The sequence below is a fragment of the Cherax quadricarinatus genome, chromosome 15 (genome assembly GCF_038502225.1).
Source record: "Cherax quadricarinatus isolate ZL_2023a chromosome 15, ASM3850222v1, whole genome shotgun sequence".
Taxonomy (NCBI): domain Eukaryota; kingdom Metazoa; phylum Arthropoda; class Malacostraca; order Decapoda; family Parastacidae; genus Cherax; species Cherax quadricarinatus.
In genome coordinates, this window is record NC_091306.1 from 42921351 (window position 1) to 42941686 (window position 20336).

Sequence of the window (20336 nt, forward strand, 5' to 3'; positions counted from 1 at the left end):
CTTCTCTTTGAGTGAGGCTTGTAGTCATTGTCCCCCAAGCCTGTACTCCATCTGCAGTCTTCTTTGTCCTTTCCCAAGCTTCATAACTTTCAACCTGGTGTGGTTAAACTTTGGGAGCCATTTGTCAGACCAGGTTTGTAACCACAAACTGCACAGTACACACACACAGGCCTCTGTGTGTGTGTACTCACTTATATACACTCAGTATTTAACCTTTTGAAAATGGAATTCATTCCTCAACCCAATAAATGGCCTAACATAGGAATAAACATGCTGTAACTAGTATAGATATATGCATATCATAATGTATTTATGTATAAAACCAAGACAAGATTTATAGCTGGATCCTGTAATCTGGAATTGAGTTTGTGTATCATATATATACAGTAATGAAATAAGCCATGGTTGTTGTACTAATCTGACTAGAGAGAATTCATACATAATAGTTACATTCATGTATGATACTCTGGTGCCTAGCAAATCATGATGGAACACAGCCATCAGACTGTTAAAATGAACTGTAATAACAGAGTTGTTATAACCTACTGTAAATGGTATGGTACTCTAGCTAATGAAAATTTATGGAACATGAGAAAGGCAGAGGATGAGGAAACATAGGGTACCCTAACACATCAGTTTCCCAGGTTATGTGAACACTAGGGTGTAGGTAGCTCATGGAGGCTACTATTTTGGAGTGATGGGAGCTGGGTTTGAACAAAGAACAAAAGGTTCTCAGGCCAGTGGACAAAAAAATCTGACAATGATCTGTTCAGAAACAAACCCCTATTAGGGTGCAACACTGCACAGTGAGCAGTTAGGGAATCTCGAATGACACCTTCTTGAAGATTCTGAACAATTAACTACTAAATATGTATCTAATTTGTATAGTCCTTGACTACTGTTATACAGGGTATGACAGACATGTTTTAAAATGGAAGATTCGATTATGTTTCTCTCAATGGATGAACTGTGGGAACAATGAGATAGGCTTGTCATCAGTTCAGCAAATGATTACATGCTTAAACATGGTTTAAAATAGCATTCGACTCTTGGCTTGTCATAACTGCATACTGGTGTTGTGATATTCTTAACACCCAGCAGTTTTCCAGATTGTCCAACATATGGAAGGTCATAAACAGCTTCTGCAAGAAGTTCTGTAAACCCACCTGCTACATTGGTTAATGCATTCGTAACCTATGTTGAACCATCCTCATAATCTTAAAAAACATTAATATTAAACCATTTCAAAGTACAGTTTCAGGAAGAACAGTCTAAGTTCTCATTGTAGCGTAGCTCAAGAACATTTTCCTAGAAAGTGATTCCCCTAGGTTCAGTCATATATTTATGTATTGTTTTTTTTTTTTTTTTTTTTTTTTTGAACAAGTCGGTCGTCTCCCACCGAGGCAGGGTGACCCAAAAAAAAGAAAGAAAATCCCCAAAAAGAAAAATACTTTCATCATCATTCAACACTTTCACCACACTCACACATTATTATATTATTATGTATTGTGTGTGCATTTATTCATTCATATACTTCAAAATGGCACAAATTGCACATGGGTGCTTTAACACTCTTGAATAATACAGGATAATTATGTATATCCAACAGTTTACTAATGGACCCCTGCTGCCGGAGTTCAACCCTTACCACCATGTGGACCCAAATGGGTCTTCACATTACAGCAACTTTGTCAGTTATGTCCCAACCCCGAAGCCTGAATGGAAGAGATACAAACAGTACACCAAAGCAGATCTCATGGATGCAATTGAGGCAGTGAAAAATGGCATGACAGCTTTACAGGTGAGTTATTCTGCTAGGAATTTGTTTTGTGGGAAACATTAAAAAAATAAAAGTAACTAAATAAGGCTGTGGCAGATGGAGGGCTCCAGCTTTACCCTGCAAGCTGCCCTACATGTATGTTTTTTAATAAAATCTCAGTCTACGTACAGTATTGTAGGGCCATGTTTGGAAATGTGTTGACTAGGGAGAACATCTCTGTTTGTAAGCTGTGTGACCCATACAAGTTTTATGCTTCAGTTTTTTACAAAGTTGTAATGCCATTATGTTTACAAAAGTATGCTAAACCTGCATGGTCATAAAGTGTTAGAAGGCAGAGTACAACTTAACAACATAGGGGAGACATGTGAGAGATGCAGTCATGCTGAACAGGAAACAATAATTTTAGTTTGTAAAATTATGCAAAAAATTAGGGGCATAGAAATTAGAGAACTGTGGAATTATGAAATGTATTCAGAGGATACTATCACTGGGTCGCCATCTGGAGAAGACGCGGGCTGGAAGTACCGGCGAACTTACATCAATCAATTCAGAGGACAGACGAGGAGGAGGGGGTTGTTGAGGTGGTCTGGGCATTTAGGGAGAATGAAGCAGAATAAGATGACCAAGATAATGCTTAAATTCTTGGTTAAAGGACAGAGTGGTGGGGTTGTCCCAGGGAAGTTTGGAAGGTGGGCACGAACAGTTTTAAGTGGTAGTGACTTGAGCTTGCAGCAGGCAGCTATTACCATATTAGATAAGGGCAAGAAAAAACAAGTGGATTTATGGCTTTAATGTGCCATTGGAATGTCAGCAAAGCAACATTAATGAAGGATTCAGAGTAACTGGTTAGCTGAGCCGTGAGTCCTGGAGGCAGAAAGTACAGTGGATGGGGATGTTACAGTCTGGAGAGTCATCTGAAGTGTGGTATCTTTGTATTTCTGGCTAAGCAGCTCATGATGGTAAACATTTGATTTTATGGGTCGTCCTACCTTAGATGGTTGATGAAGTAAAAAATCATAATATACAAGAACTCTCAACCTTAAATAAACTGTAAAAAGTAAAAAAGTAAAATGATAAATAGTATAGAAGGAAGCAAAGGCAGGGAGCCGAAAATAAGAAAAGTGTGGGATTAGGCAATAGTTTCACTGATAATTGACAAAATGTGAAATTCATTAATTAATGTACATGCATGAGTGTGTGTACTCACCTAATTTTTTGTTTTTTTTAGCACATTGGCCTCCAGCCTCCTGTACACTGCTATGTTTAAAATGTTCTTTTTGAAGTTAGTAATTTATACAAGAGGTTACTAGACCCTTGTTCCTGGCATTTTTGTTGCCCTTTATGATACACATGGCTTATGGACTAAGCATTCATCTCCACTTCCCCATGGTGATTAAAGGAAATAATATAAGAACTATTAAGAAAATGGAAAAAACTCAGATGGGTGTGTAGTATGAACTAAATGTAAGTTGAAGAAGCATGATGTGTACTTTTCATCTTGCATGTTTATGAGACATAGAGAAAGACACCAGTAATCCCACCATTTTGTAAACAGTTATTGAGGTAGGATAACCCCAAAAATTGAGGAAATATATTCACCATCATTGATTCATTGTCTTGCCAGAAGCATGATGACATCATAACTCAGTTGACCCACTGAATTGCAACTTCCTCACCCCTTCTTTAGAGTATATGCTCTGTGCAGGTGCTCTAAAGGAGTGCCTGTACAGTATATATACAATTAGCTTGTCTCCTTAAAATATAGAAATAGATCAACATGTGTTGAAAGAGTAAAAAAATATTTTAATGGAATCTAATTCCTCTAACATTTCCAGGCATCACGGAAGTACAAGGTCCCATCTCGTACACTTTATGACAAAATAAAGAAGATGGGTATCAGTACTTTACCCCGCCGTCTACCAAACAAGAAACCTTCACCGTCTAGCACTGATCTTGATGGAGGAGTAGCGGATCCCCATGCCCCACAGGAAGCAACAGAGACCTCCTCGCAGGACAGAGATCCTAACCAAGACCATGAGAAGAGGTTAAGTAAAAATCTTCCAAGTGATGAAGAAGATCACTCAACATCTGGAGCTCACACAGTAGATGATGAGGAAGAGTCTTCAGCTTCAACCCCAGCTGTAGGTTCTTTCTCACTTGTTGGTCGCAAAATGTATGAAAATGGAAGTGGAGGGGAAACCTCGGCGACACCGCTTGACCTTACGGATACAGACTCCATGTTATCAAAGAGACCAGAAATAGAGGAACGTGCTTAATGAAATAAAACAGGATAAAACTTGGCTTATCCTGTTCACTTCCAAATCAGGTCCAAGTGACCTTGACGTAAGTCAGGTTAAGGTAGTTGGTGGTTTTACCTTACTGAACTGTGTCACAGTTTAGTTGATCCAGTTCTCTAAGTTGATCCACTGTTTACACTCAGGTTATCTGGAGTTGTCTCAGCAACCAGACAAAGTCTTGGCAATGGGTCCAACATTAGAATGGACCTGGAAAAGAGACAGACTTCCTGTTAGGGTTGTGATCTTCTCCCCGCTCCGCAGTGGTTTCCAAATTGTAGGGTGTTATTTATTAATCTGCCTATTATAAAAAGAAATTTATAAACCAGGAAAGACTGCTTTTATGTAGCCCTCACAATTTGGAAACACCTTAGTTCCTTCATTCCAAATATGCCTACCTGGTACTTGTCTATTATGAATGTATCCTGCGCCATAGACTATTACTATTATATTCATGGGGAAGGACTAAACCCTTTGTGGTCATACAGCACTTGGGGAATGGGAAGCAGTCAGGTTTGATCCAAGGTAGAGGAGGGCAACTCTAATTCCCTTGGATCAGGAACCTTTCACCAGCATTAAGGCACCCACCTTGAAGGGCACAGGCTAGAGCTTCAGTGGCAGTGGATGTGCTCTATATGCTCGACTTTGCTCAGGGTATTCCTGCCTTTCAACAGCTCATGCTGTAGTAGTTGAAAGTTGTGAATAAAAAGAAGAATTTTGTAAGCAACCTACTACAGTGTGAATGCCCAAAAATACTCAATTCATCTCTTGGAAATAAAAAAAACTTACATAATATATAATGCTGTATGTTGAATAATTTATTACGAAATGTCCTCTACATACAAAATAAATTATAATAACTTAAAGGTATTTATTTAGTAAATCTAAGCAGGAGTGTCTATGTATTCTTGGGTGAGTGATTTCTGCAGACAGACAGCAGAGAACTCTGGGTACACGAGGGTGACGATCAGCTGAATTATTATATTTGTGGGAAAGTGCAAAAATCCACAAGAGTCGTACAGCCCCTGAGGAACGGAAGGTAATAAGATGTGATGCAAAGAGGAGGGGGTAGCTCCTATTCCTTGGATCAAGAACCTTCTCACCAGTATCACGACACCCCCATTAAAAAGAATACAGCTGGAGCTATGGAAAATTCTGCATTGATTTGATGATCAACTATGATGTGTTTCCGAGACATCGCACTTCATGGGAGGTGGTTTGATGCTAGTGAAGGGCTCTTGATCTAGGGAATTGGAGCCACTCTTCCCTTGAGATCAAATCTAGTTTCCTTCCATTTTCTAGGTGCTGTATGAACCCTTTGGGCTTAGTGCTTCCCCTTAAATATAGTAAAAATAATTTAGGGCATAACAGGTAGTTCAGATATCAGTTGATTTTTATTTGTTGTTACTCCATATATGCACTGTTCCAATTCTGATATGAATAGACCAAGATGCAAGTTTAATGCCATATATACGTACCTGTTTCTTGCTGCCTGATGTCCCCTTTTTATTATATCGTAATCAAAATTACCCTAGCGCTAACTCACCATTTCCAAGATTAGCAAAACGTATCCATAATTGTAAAACTAAATTTTATTTTTATTTGATTTACATTGAAATACCTCACGTAACCAAGGACAATTGTATACGAACCCACTTTGAAAGTTGATTACGCTAAAAAAGTATACGACCAGAATTATATATCTATACTATATATGTTCACATTTACTTACCGGTACTGTCTTCATGAATGCCTAGTTTTAGTGTGAACAATTATACGAAAATAATTTTTTTGTTGTATTGTAGTGTGTATGATATTACTTTAAGTGCAGAATTTAAATCATAAGTGTATACGAGTGGTAAGAAACTGAGCAATGACATTTTCGCCACAAAAACTCTTTGTTAAAAATCTACGTTTTGACTGAACATGGATTGGGCTATGAAAATGCTCTAAAATTATTTATAAATTAATGATCTGTGTTAGTTATCAGACGGGGATTACAGAAGATATGAGATGGGAACTCTTGTGAGATTTCTGTGATTATATCCAGCAGTGTGGTGCTGGGAACCTATCAGTCGCGGTCCAAGACAGTCATGTGCAAATCCTCACTTCCTTTGATACTTAACAAGGGACATAAAAAGAGGATAGAGGATGCACATGGTATGATTTTGTTGAAAAAAATTGAGTGTTATTAGATGAGTGGATGGAAGCATTATACTTGTCCACTAAAATATGTGAGGTTAAATAAAAATTGTGTTTATAATACACAGTATGTTTAAATTCATTATGATTTAATACCTTGCATCACTGCAAAACTGTAGTACTCTTTTATTATAATATGCAAGTATATCAGAATCTAATTTACTCTGGAGGAAGAATTACATCGATTTAGAATTAAGGATTTGGTCATATTACTGCACCAGTAGATATAATATGTTGCAATTTTATTTAAGAATAATATGAATTGTACAAGCTGGTATTTGTTTGCACGGAAATATTAATTAAAACGCATCCCAAATAAATTACCAAACATTTCTGATATATCACAGTCACATAATCCCCCTAACTAATAATAGGTAATCTCACGTATGCGCAGACACAACTCAGTGAGTGCGACTTGGCCAAATATATATCCACATACATAGGAGACCCAGGAGCTGAGACATTCCCTGCAAGCACAACTTTGCTATTGTATACACAAAACAGGAACTGGGTAGATCAAGCATTGGTTGTGTAGATAAAAATTTTCCAGGAACAAGCACCTAACAGCACAATACAGCATTCCATAACAATCCTTAACAAATGACACAGAACATTTAACTTTGGCTCTTATTACTAAATTACTGTACTCTAAAGAAAAATAAGAGTTCAGTCATTGCACCAGTATTATGACACTTTAAAATGTACCTAATGTTTTATATGTATATTTAGTTAATTATAAAATGAGCTTTGATCACTCATTAACCGCTTCGGAAATTTTATCTGTGGTCTTTTATCTCTGAACCATTGATCTACAATCTGTGGTCTTATTGACTGACTGCACCAGTGTGCCATACCACTCCTCCGTATATTATTGTTCTCTTTCTGCCCCTTTCTCAGTTTTTTTTAAAGTTCGATATATATAAGAGGCCATCACTTCTCTGTTGCTTCTTGCTTAATTTGATCATTTCAGTTTATTCCATAGGCATATTTTACATACAAGAAAATTTGAAATTGTTGCTGGCAAGCGAAATTCAGAATGAATTAAAATTCTTAAAATTAATCATTATTTAATAGTGTTCATAAATTTAAAACTATAAGACAAAAGGAAAAAATTGCCCTTTACTGTATTACCACTGATACTCGAGTTTAGCCTTTTTTCATTTATAAATTGACTCCAAACTTATCTGCCATAAGATTCTTACTTTTCATATATGTCATGTATTAACGTACCCTAGCTTACCTAGTCTCTAAGTTTAATATGTTCTCTTATTAAGTTTACCCAAACCCGTAAAAATTAGGAAAAGAAGAAAATGAAGTGAAAACTTAGTCTATTAGAGAGCTGATGTTACGAGTCTGGTCCACGGCCGGGCTCCGGGAGTAGAAAGACTCTTGAAACTCATCAAAGGTAAAGGTAAAGCTATGGAGTCATTATATTCAAGTCAAAGGAGCAGTTTAGGCTGCTCCATGCAAAAATAATAGTCTCAATTTTATAAGAACAGAGGAGCACTGCAATAAGCCTACTGGCCAGTATTAAACAGATCCTATTCTTTCCAGCTATTCTCACTTGTATATTGTACAACTATATTACCAAATATGTGTCATTTATATTTACAAAAGTACTGTAGTAGGGCTACTGGCCCATGCTAAGTAGGTCCTGCTCTTATTTAATCATTCCCACTCATGTACCTAAACTGCCACACAATTATATTTCTACATAAGAAAAAAGGAGCACTGCTGCAAGGTTCATGCTAAACAACTATACCCACTCATATACAGTACAACTCTTGTTGCCAAGTCACTGATTTTCTACATATGCTTGGAGCACCACAGTAGGTCTACTGGCCAATGCTTGGCAGGTCATGTTCTCATCATTCTAACTCACATACCACCATATTGCCAAACAATTGCTTTCCTACATAAGAACGGACAGCAGAACTGTAGTAGGACTACTAGCCCTGCTAATGAAATCTTACTCTCATCCAGGCATTCCCATTTGCATACAACTGTAATGTATACAATTGTACACAGAGAAGCACTACAGTTGGTCTACTGGCTAATCCTAGGCAGGTCAAACTCTCAACCAACCATTTCCTGTCTTAATTCTGTTACCAAATCATCACTACACACATGGAAAATGAGGAGCACTGCCTACTGCAGTGCTCCTCATTTTCCATACTAAGTAGGGCTTACTCTCAGGCAGATATCCCCATTCACATATAACTCTATTATCATGCTAGTACCTTTGTATATACAAATATAAGACTAAAGAATAGATAGGCACTACAGTACATTCATTGGCTTATGTTATGCAGGGTCTACTCTCACCCAACTATTCCCACTCATTTAATTATCAAACATTTTTTAAAATGTTTGGAAGTGATAAAAGTATCAACTTACATCTCAAAGGGAAGGAGAAGCTAAGCTAACTCCATCTTTCATCACATGTCCCTTAAATTGTGGTCACATATACAGTTATAGAACAGCAAGATTGCTGACAAGTATGGTAATAGTACCATTTGTAGACACACTCTGTATTTTAAAGACAGTGTTTTGCCCATAGAAGGCTTTTTAAAACCAGTGCATGGCAACGTGACATAACTATAAATACAAAAGAAAGGTGAGTTGAAGGTAGGCAGGGTTAGGTGATGAATGCCAGAGTGATATTGTTAAAAAATGAAAGGTGAGAGAAATCTGCCCATGGAAAAGCAAATTAGAAACAGCCATTCCAGTTAAACTTCAAATGCAAGTAGGCTCTATGAGCATTACTTGATGAATTTTATCGTTAAAGAAACTAGTTCAGATAATATTTGAGATACATGTACAACACCTGAGTATTTTTATTTGAAGGTGTCTTGCCAACCAGTGACTTTATAAGTTCAATACAGATATATTTAGTGACAATAGAAGACAAAGTAATCAGTCCCTCAGCCTTGCAGAACTATACATTGAAAGCAGTAGATGAAGAAATCAGCCTCTCAGTTTGGTCGCTGGTGTTCAGTACCTCAGTCTTGATGAATCTGAAGCATAAGCAGAAGATGGACAGTTATATACTAGAGGTAGTTGGATGTATATGTGGGGCAGCGGGCCTCCAGCAGCAACAGCCTGGTTGACCAGGAAAGCACCAGACGAGCCTGGTCCATGGCCGAGCTCCGAGAGTAGTCAAACTCTCAAAGTTCTTCAAAGGTATAGTTGGATTTGCTTAGCAGGCTTGTGCAGCGGATTCCCTATCATGCTGTTTGGAACACCTCTAAACTCGACTAAATTTTGTAGAGCCCTCAGCCCAATTCTGTGGAGAATGAATGGGAAGATTTGATCCCTTTTTCTTTCTATGAAATGAATGAAACATTACCTGAAATTTCAAGTCTGCAGAAAAATCCTGAATGAGGATGACCTTATTTATTTCTTTTCTTACCATGACAAATGCACTAAACATGGAATGTAGTACAATCTCCAATTCCTTCATGAAATTAAAATTTCCTTCCTATTTCATCCTCAAATGTCAATGAGGCAGACAATAAATTCCAGCATCACAAAGAAGTATCAACTCTTTTGAGCTGGTAATATGGCTCACCCAACATTCAATACCCTTCACAAGAGTCATTATCAGTGTAGGTGTCAATTCTAAAACTATGGAATATGTATTACTACACTCACAATCCAGTCATGCCAATACTGATACACATCACAGAATTCCTTGTGGTGTGTGTAACACACTTGCGAAGCTCCACGAAAACTTTACACAAAAATCCTTGAGCATAAATATGCCTGGAAGACACATAAGAAGAATAATGCTTGCATCATAGGATAAAACAGACACATATAATGTATACAGGAACCTAGTGTAAGTATGCCAAAAGTATGTAAATAAGATGCATGAACATTTATTAGGAAATGATTTGCTCCCTGTGAATGTGTCATTTCCTAATAAAATATAGTGTTACATGTGTGTCTTGTTTACATATCTAATAGGCTGGACAAAGGCTATAATGAATATCAAAAGGAAAATAGGATAAGAAAATGGTGTTTCAAACCTACACACATGCAGACACACACCATCATTAACAGAATGATGTAAGCCTTAGTGATTGATACTGACAAAGTGGTTTTAAAGAATGCGTCTATTTAAACCACCAATAACAGAACCATGGGGTATTACTATTACCTCTAGCTAAACTCCATGCAAAACACAATGTGCAGGCGATCCAGCTACCTGACATTATCCCTCCATCATTCATTATCTGAGTATTCCCATCTTTACCTCACCTTCTATTTTTATATACTGTCATACTGCATGTGCTATGGATTGGCTTCATAAAATCCCAGTGTTGGCAAAAATGTCTCTGAAACATAGGTTTTGTCTGTAAATAGTGTACTTTTACCATACATATACACTATTATAATGGCTGGCCATCACAGCATTTGAGGGTTCCAAAATTTTAGCTCTAACATGCAGAATTATACTGTGTAAAGAATATAAGAATAAATACATTACAAATAAGGTGATAAACGCACATACCCAAAACAGAACCTGAGAAACAAGATTCAAATTCGATAATTTCACTTTTAAAAGGATGTAGGAAAGCACCGGTATGACAAAGTTGTAGATGATTGAAACTGATTGTAAACATCATTGAGCAAATACAGCAGAGCCTCCATATCCACGGATTTGGTATCTGTGGTTTCAGTTACCCACAATTTACTGTGGTCCAAAAATAACCTCTTAATTATGCTTAGCTGTATAGTCCTTGTGGCTTAGCGCTTCTTTTTGATTATAATAATAATAATTAATTATGCTTAATAATGGCCCCAAAGTTCAAAAGTAGTGATGCTGGAAGTTCTTCAAATCCTAAAAGAAGCCATGAAATGCTTCCCATCAGTGAAAAAGAGCTAATACTGACTCACTTTGCATAATTTATCAATTAAACTTTATCATAGGTACATACGTAAATGAAAAATGACATATATGTATAGGGTTTGCTACTATCCACAGTAGGTCTTGGAATGTATCCCCCACAGATATGGGGGGGGGACTACTGTATTTTGGGTAGCTTTCAGAGGATTAGCATAGATAAATGAGTGGGACTTGGGTAAAAATTTGGATCTACTAGCACAGATCAGTAGGCCCACTGTAGTGCTCCTCTGTTAATATTTTTTTTTATTCTTACAGAGGAATTTAAACAATCCTTGGGTAGTAAATGTAGATGAGCGGAATGTGTGAGTGAGAACAGGACTTCCCTAACATGGCCAGCAGGCCTACTGCAAACTTACTTTTTTCTTATCCTTTGATAAAGAGATTACAGCCTACAGATTTCTTCAACCATTCAGAAATATTACAAATAATAAACAGGTTGAACCCCCTACCCCCCTTTCCTTTTTTGTCCTCAAATTGACTTTGAAATCTTGACCTATAGTTTAGTATACACGGTATACCTTCAGTATACATGGTATACCTTTAGTATACATAGTATACTTTTAGTATACATGGCACACCTTCACTATATATGTTATACCTTTAGTATACATATTATACCTGATATGCCTTCATTATACATGGTACACTTCTATTATACATGGTATACCTCTATTATACATGGTATACTTTTGTTATACATGGTATACATTTAGTATATATGGTATACTTTTATGTGTATGTATTTCACCTTGCAAGGAATATAATTTGTTAATATTCTAAGTCCTAAATTTTGATATTTTCTTCACAGGGTTTTACTGTTAAGATGTATTATTAGATAAATTATTATTTGGTTTAGTACACATTTTTTACAGATTACTGAAGAGGCATCAGTTTTTATTTGCTTTTGGTAATTATTTGTTTACATTAATTAAAATTCTATGAGAAACAAATGAAACCAAAGTAGGTTAAGGCAATAACTATTACGAAAAACACTTGAAATGCTGGAGGGATACAACACGTGTAAATGATGAAATACATACAGACATGCATGCATGCATGCATGCATACATACATACATACATACATACATACATACATACATACATACATACATACATACACACACACTCAGTGAAGAGGCGGGGCCAGGAGCTATGACTTGAACCCTGCAACCACAAATAGGTGAGTACAAATAGGTTAGTACACACACACACACATATACATTATGCAAATACTGCAAACCAAGCGATACAGGATGCAAAACAATCACGGGGGGAGTATGTATGTATGTATGTGTGTATGTATATATATATATATAACACACATACACATTGGACCCTCATTTTTCGTAAGCATCGGAAGTCGTAATTTTTGAAAATCGTAGCGTCTTTTTTGTCAAAATGGTGACTCGCAAATAGTCGTTCGTCCCAGACGTGTATGCATGGCCCTGAGTGGCCCCATACTCCATTTCCAGCCAGTGTGCCATTGTTTATCAGCGAGTGAGGACGATCCCATACGTTCATACGATACATTTCGTAATATTTCATTCATTTTAGTGTTTGTAACTGCTAAATAAGCCACCATGGTCCCAAAGAAAGTTCCTAGTGCCAGGCTTTTGCTAAAGAAGGTGAGAAACACAGTAAAATTCAAGAAAGAACTCGTAGCAAAGTACCAAAGTGGAGGAGGAAGAGAGAGGGGAGAATGTACCTTCTTCAGTGATTCTGGGATATGTACGATATTAAAGCAGTACGAGTCGATAAAGGTTATAACGTCAGCCAGCGATAAAGTGTAGCATTAACCCTTTCAGGGTCGACAGGCCCTCTCAGAGACTTGTTCTCAGGGTCAGCCAAATTTCAAAAAAAAAAAAAAATTTCTTATGAAAAGATAGAGAATCTTTTCCCGATCATAATGACACCAAAAGTATGAAATTTGATGGAAAACTTATGAAATTATGCTCTCGTGAAGTTAGCGGTCTCGATGATGTTTACGCAACGGCAATTTTGCCCACTTTGAGCCCTATTTTCGACCAATTCCAGTGTACTTGTCGACAAAAATCATAACTACAGTATTTTGTTAGAACTCCATTTTTTCTATCGGATGAGTACATGAAACCACATATTTACCGATTTCAACTATCCAATACAGTGGTCAGAATTTAGCAATTTTGCCAATTTCACACAAATTTCAAAAGATGCCAATTTCCGAATAGGGTCCAGAATAAACAAGAAAGACATTCCTGGCACTAAAATAACATTTCCTCTCTTCATTAGTCACGTCCCCATGCCCCTCTTACATTCTTTTGCTTTCCACTTTGAATTTTTATTCTCACAAAAAAATAGAAGATTTACTGTTATGCAGACTACTGCATTGGTGTAGAAATGGTATAAATATTAACAGCGCATTTGTGAAAGAATATTAGACTCACCAGTTGACGTGTATTGGACGCAGAGCATGATTTGTTTACTTTTGAAGTTGGTAAAAATCGAACATTTCTGCTACTTCGAGCGCAATTTTAAGGTAGTTTTCTTTGCAAAACCAGTCAAAAATCATCTCAATTTCTGTAATATGTCTTCCATTCTATAAAATGAGACCAGGAAAACTAGAATACAACAATAAATACCATATGTAAATACAGTGCGAAGTTGCTGTTTTAATCCAAAAACACGGTCAAAGTTTTTTTTTTCTCCTTACGCACTGTGTGCTGCAGGATTTTTTTATACCACGCACACTGACCACATAGACCCATTCTTTCATATGTAGGCCTACCAGCTTTCTCTCACTAGATTTGAGGGCGCTAGAATTTATGCGTCCTAGTACGTCAAAAACCCTGGTGCGTAAGCTGTACTAGTACGGCCGAAACCCTGAAAGGGTTAACAGTGTAGCAAGTAAGGTAAGCGATTAATCGATACAAAAAGGACAGCACAAGCCTAACTCCTCCAATGTTGTTGGAGTTATATAGGGCGACTGACAACACCGCCACCTCCATATTAGATGAACTGTGGTAGATAAATTAGCCGGAGAGTTGATATTAGTGTCATATTGAAAGACTATCTTGTCCTGCTTCCAAATACACTCCCCTGCCACCGCCACAATTTATTCATACACCAACAAGAGTCTTCAATAAAGGTAGGTGTAATGTTATTATTGTGTCATTCTTCATGTCTCATTGTCTTCTGTGTATGTAAAGCTATATTTCATGTAAAAAAATTTTTTTTGTTAATACTTTTGGTCTGAAATGGATTAATTGGATTTATATACAAATAACCTGCACACAGAAGAGGAGCTTATTATGACATTTTGGTCCGACTTGGACCATTTACAAAGTCACACTTACAAAAAGGAGAGGAGGGGTATATATAGGCAGGAGGTGGTAGTAGTAGTAGTAGTGGAGCTAGAAGGTAGTAGTAGTGGGGAAGGTAGTAAGGAGGAGGAGGAGCCAGTTAAATATGTGCGGGTTATTTGTGTATCGTTCCAGTCACGGCATTGTGCCTTATTTTGTTATTAACCCTTAAACTGTCCAAACATAGATCTACATTCACGTGCCTAGCGCTCTGACCTTTATTTTCTCCATTTGAAAGCATGTAAAAAAAAATGTAGATCTACGTTCGGAGAGCTACGCACGTCAACGTAGATCTACGTTTGGACAGTTTAATGGTTAATTGGATTTACATTATTTCTTATGGTGAAAATGGTTTTGCAAATCGTCAATGTCACCATTAGTCACACTCTCTGGAACGGATTAATTACGAAAAACGAGGGTTCACTATATGGATGGTCGAGTAGATTAAGGTGTCTCAGAATGGAATTTTGGCAGGCTTCTCACAAGAGATGTTATATACATACATACTGTACTTACATATCTATCGTGGTCAGTTCCTGACCAGCCCAGCTGGTTAGAACTGACTTTACAAACTTATCCGGCTTTCTCTTAAAGACAGCTAGGGGTCTACTGTACTGGAAATCACTCTTAAGTATGATGGGAAGCTGTTGAGCAGTCTCCCATCATACATAAGGAGGGTTATCAATAGACCCCTAGCTGTCTTCAAGAGAGAACTGGATAGGGGCTGTGGTTCATATGTTGCACTGTGTGTAGCCAGCAGAAACAGTCTAGCTGATAAGGCCCAGATCCACCAAGATCTCTGGTCATGGACCAGGCCACAGGGGTGTTAACCCCTGGAACACTCTTCAGGGGTAGACTCCAGGTAGGAAGACAATATGAGAAAAATAGAGCTGTTTTCTGAACACTACCAAAAATTTAAATAATTGTTTTTATTACTTTTCTAACAGTCTGTATAAAAGTTACCTTACATTGGACTACATGCAGCCAGCAGTAACAGTCTGGTTGATCAGGCCCTGATCCACCGGGAGGCCTGGTCAAGGACTTGGCTGCAGGGGTCGAGGACCCCAAGAACAACCTCCAGTTAGACAATGTGGCTGTTCTGCTGATTGATCTAGAAATGTGCAGAGAGGATTCATGTGTTCCTACTAGGCCTAGATGGAAGTGCTGTATGTTAACCCTTTCACTGTTTCACATTAAACTATATTATTCAAGCCAGTTCTACTCTCATAGATCTACGTTTTTAATGCAGCACTCTCAAATATACTGCAAGCACTAAATTTTGGCCTAGATATAAGAATGGCTCTGTGCAGTAAGTGTGTACAGTATAAAAAAAATCCTTCCCCACACAGTGCATGATGGGAAAAACAAACCTCTGACCTTGTGTTTTTAAAATTGCAATTTAGAGGTGTTTTCTTGGATGATTTTTATTATTTTATTGGCTGTTTCTTGGTATCAATTGATAGTCTGGAAGCCATACTATTCAAGTAGAGATGATTTTGCTGGGTTTCAGGATTGGAAGTAGCTTGAAGTAGGGCTCAAAGTAGGAGACATATTCGATTTTGGAAGATTTTCCTGAGGAAGGGTAAACTTCCCTACCACATTATTCTGTTTTATGGGTTTTTACTAAGTCTGATTCAGTTATTGGATGCCTTAAACCATGACCAATCATTCTTGCTTATATTTTATTATCCAAGAAATACAGTAAAACTTTGACCATCTTTGTATGATGGATTCAAAACAGAGGGCAAATGTACGTAGGAGAAGCCTGAGCATGTGATTCATGAATAGAGGATAGGTTGTCTTAGTGGCTGGAGTGCATACAGTGTTATTTTAGACTCTGGTTTAAAATTTGAATATGCTTAATTTTGTGTAAAACTGATGGGGTAATTCTGGTTGCTAAATGTGTGATATCTTTTGCTCATTAAATAGCATGGAAGGCATACAAGTTGAATTGTTAAGAATTTGTTCAACTTGAGCAATGGAATTGGCTTAAAATAGGACTCAATGGGCAAATTTGCTAATGCATAAACTGCACTCAGACTGCCAACTTTGTGCCTGCACAATTCCATCAAATTTTGTCTTTTTTCAGAAGGAATTTTTTTCCTGAGATATCCCAAAACTGCCAGCACTTTTAATTTTGGGGATGCTGACAGTGAAAGGGTTAATAAATTCTCTGTGCATACATACAGTGCATGCAATGGAAAAGGTCACATATATTTTACTTGTGCTAAATTCTGATTGCTTTTGCATGTTGATCTGGAGGTTAGTGGAGAGAGTTCTTGTGGCCTTACTGGACTGAGGTGGATGGTCATGGTGGAGGGCTGAGGTCAACGCAGAGTTTCACTTTCTGGAGTCCTCAGATATTCTGTCATGTCCTGCTGTGTTTTACCCTACAGTGCTTGATATGGATGATGATAAGGTATCATTGCTTAATCCAAAACTTCATAGCAGTTCTACAACTCCCAGGGTCCTTTTCAGTTGAAAAATCTGCAGTCTTACCAATGATTTGCAGCATATGACATACCCTTGAATATTAACTGTTTAAATGAGGTACTTCTTCCTCATCCTCTTCCGTTATTTTTTTCCTTTTTATCTGGGAACTGAGTTCCTCCAGCATTTCTTCTGCACTTCGTTCTTTGTCATCATCTATGAATTCATTTACACCTACCTGTATACCTTCAAAGACATTACCTGGGACTTTTCTTGTCAGATCCACAATTTCATGAATCTGGCTCTCTGCTGAGGGAAAAACCTGAGAAATTATTTGCCACACTAGGCCATACTTATCTCCAGCTTGCATTTATTGCAAGCTGGAGACAAATGCCCATTTATTGCATTTATTGCAAGCTGGAGATAAGTGTCCATGCAATCTACATTACTAACTGCAGATGCAATTAGTAATGTAGATTGCATGGGCACTTCATCCCATGCAATTTACATTAGTAATTGCATCTACAATCCATTCACTGTTGTGTTGAGCTTCTACACCACCCTTCATGTGCAGCTGCAGTTAAATGTCTTAATCACTCCTTGATCTAGTGGCTGTATTGATGATGCCATATTTGGTGGTAAAAACACAACCTTCACATTTGGGTCCACAGACTGCGATACTTTAGGATGGCTACAAGAATCGTCAAGAATGAGGAGAACTTTGCATTAAAGATTCTTGCCAGGTTCATCATGTCCGAAGGAATAAAATAAGCCTTGACTCGCTCAACAAACAGGACCTCACTCATCCATGCTGTCTTGTAAGACTGCCAAATAACAGGCAAAGTGATTCTGTCTGTTTTTTAATGCATGGGGATTCTTGAAGTGATAAACAAGTATCACTCTGTGCTTGAAATCACCTGATTCATTACCATAAAGAAGCAAATTGAAGTGATCCTTCTTTGCTTTGAAGCCAAAGTCATTTTTTTTCTTGTTTACTATATGAGTTTTAAACAGTATTTCTTCCAATGTAATTCTTTCTCATCAGCATTGAACACTTGTTGAGGCACATAGCCACCCTAAGAAATAATTTCCTCCAGTTGGGCAGGAAAATTCCAGGCAGCAGCCTTGCTGGCAAAGGTACTTCCCCCGCTAATTTTTTTTATTCATCACACCAGCTGTATCCTATCAAGGCAGGGGTGACCTAAAAAAAAAACAAATTAAAATTTCTTTTTTTTTAAATTTAGTAATTTTAAATTTAGTATGCACTTGAAAACTGTTAAAACATCCAAAGGTAAGCAAACACTTGTGTAGGCGGCTTACTAACCTGCTCACATACTTGCTTACATACTTTATTTTGTAGCTGAGCTTTTCCTTAATCATAAAGGCATTAAGTAGTGTACCTTTCTTTGTTTTCAGGTCAATTTACAGATTTAGTAATTTTCAGTCTTATTCACTGGTATTGACTTCCTGACACACTTTCCTGCAAGCCACAATGAATGTTACTCATGGTACAGGCTCGTATTTTTAATTAAATAAATTGTTGATGCTGTAACACCAAACACAAGTGACATAATCCAAGCACCACCTTTAAGCATCTCTATCACTTTTTTCAAAATAGGCATGGTTTTATGCTTCAACCCCTTGGCACTTTCACCTTTGCTAATAATATCCAGAGACAGGATGGGTGATGGAATGATCAAATATGCATGTATGTATGTGTATGTGCAAGTATGCATGTGTTTATGTATGCAATAGACACTTGGAAAACAGAGTATAATTAAAAATTTTGTAAACCAAGCTGAAGAATATAAGTAAAAAAATAGGGTTATGTTCAGTACACCCCAAAAAAGCCAACCAATTTTTGTTTGTCTCAAAATTGTAAAAAAAAAATAATAATAATGTACTTGAAGGTCACTGTGGTGATGTGTGAAAAAGATCCTGCAACCACATAGCTGCTAGAAGACAAAGGTACTTTATTGTTTGCTTGTCCCACTCGTTACAACTGTATGGAAGTTATAGAGGGGGTTAGAGTGGTTGGAGTGTACACAGGAGGGGTTAGAGTAGGTTTGGCATCAGAGTGGCGGGACCAAGGGGTGGGGATTGAGGGACTGCTGTTGTGGGAGGTGAAGACTGAATAGTGGAGGGGTGGGGGCAGGAGGTGAATGATGCTGTGCAGTGGAGGGGCGTAGTCTGGAAGCAACGAAGCAGTGTGATAGTGACCATGTGGGTGGCAGTGTTGGTGGCTTGGTGGTGGTAATGTGGTTGGGTGAGTGAATGGTTGCTGGTGTTGGTAGTGAGGGTGTTGGGTGGCTATGTGACTTTGTTGGATGGGCCATTAAAGCATGGATAAGGTGTTGGTGTGGTGCTGTTGGAGTAGGGCTGTTTGGGCTTGAAGCCATGGGGAAGAGGGTGGTGTGAGTGAAAGCATAGGTAAGTTGTTGGAATGGAGCCATGTGGGTGTGAAGCTGTAGGGGAGTTGTGTGGGTGAGAGGTGTGGTTGTCTGTGACTCAATGTGGGTGGTGATCTGATGATGGGTGACTGGGTGGATGAGTGTGTGGTTGGTTGTGTAGGTGGTAATGAGGGTATGTGGGTGGCATGTTAGGTTGAAAGGCTGGGTAAGGTGTGGGCATGAGGTTGTGGCACTGGGCAAGGTATGGTCTTCATGCAGTAGAGAAATAGTGTAGGGATGTGCTATGGGTTGGTCATGTGGTTGTAGGTTGTTAGTTGGGATAATGTGGGTGAAGGCATGTGGCTGTGGGGGAATTACAGGGGTAGGTGGTATTTGTGGAGGTTGTGAGTGGTATGGGTGAGGTTGCCGGGTGTGAAGCAAGGATGTGTGGCCGCAGGAGGGAGGGGAAGGTTGAATAATCAGTTGGTCTGGGTAGAGGTGTGTGGCTGAGCTATGGTACTGGATGTGTATGAATGTAGCATGAGGGATGGCATTAAATGTGTATGAACGAAGCCCTGAGATTCACTACCAAGCACTCTAACCTTCACCCACCATACCCAATGCCAACACCAATTTTTCACACCACTCTGCCTATACATGTATATTCTAGCTCTCATCCACCTTCACCCAACCCAACCACATGCCCTCAACCTGTTGTCTATGCATTGAAAGGTAAAACAGCTTGTGGACCAACACCTTCACCCAACATCAGGTGCCCATCTTCTCCCAACATCAGGTGCCCAACTTCACCCAATATCAGGTGCCCATCTTCATCCATCTCCCACAGTTGCCCTTTACCCATCTCCCACAGTTGCCCTGCACCCATACCCCAATCCATGCTTCTCCCCATTATGCTTTCTCAGGCTTCTTCCCATCCTCCACATGCACCCACCTCTCTCTCAAACATTCACCCTCACTTGTACACCTT

General features: G+C 38.3%; 1 protein-coding gene across 5 annotated transcripts in view; it reads left to right on the plus strand.

Annotated features, from left to right (window-relative positions):
• Positions 1-6354, plus strand: part of LOC128703314 (protein bric-a-brac 2) — a 187834-nt gene extending 181480 nt beyond the window's left edge. For all 5 annotated transcript variants that reach the window (XM_053797930.2, XM_053797931.2, XM_070085315.1 and 2 more), the window contains 2 exons: positions 1610-1801; positions 3616-6354. In XM_053797930.2, coding sequence (XP_053653905.1) covers positions 1610-1801; positions 3616-4056 — 633 coding nt within the window. In that variant the 3' untranslated portion in view covers positions 4057-6354. The remainder of the gene's footprint in view (positions 1-1609; positions 1802-3615) is intronic.
• Positions 6355-20336: the final 13982 nt, after the last annotated feature.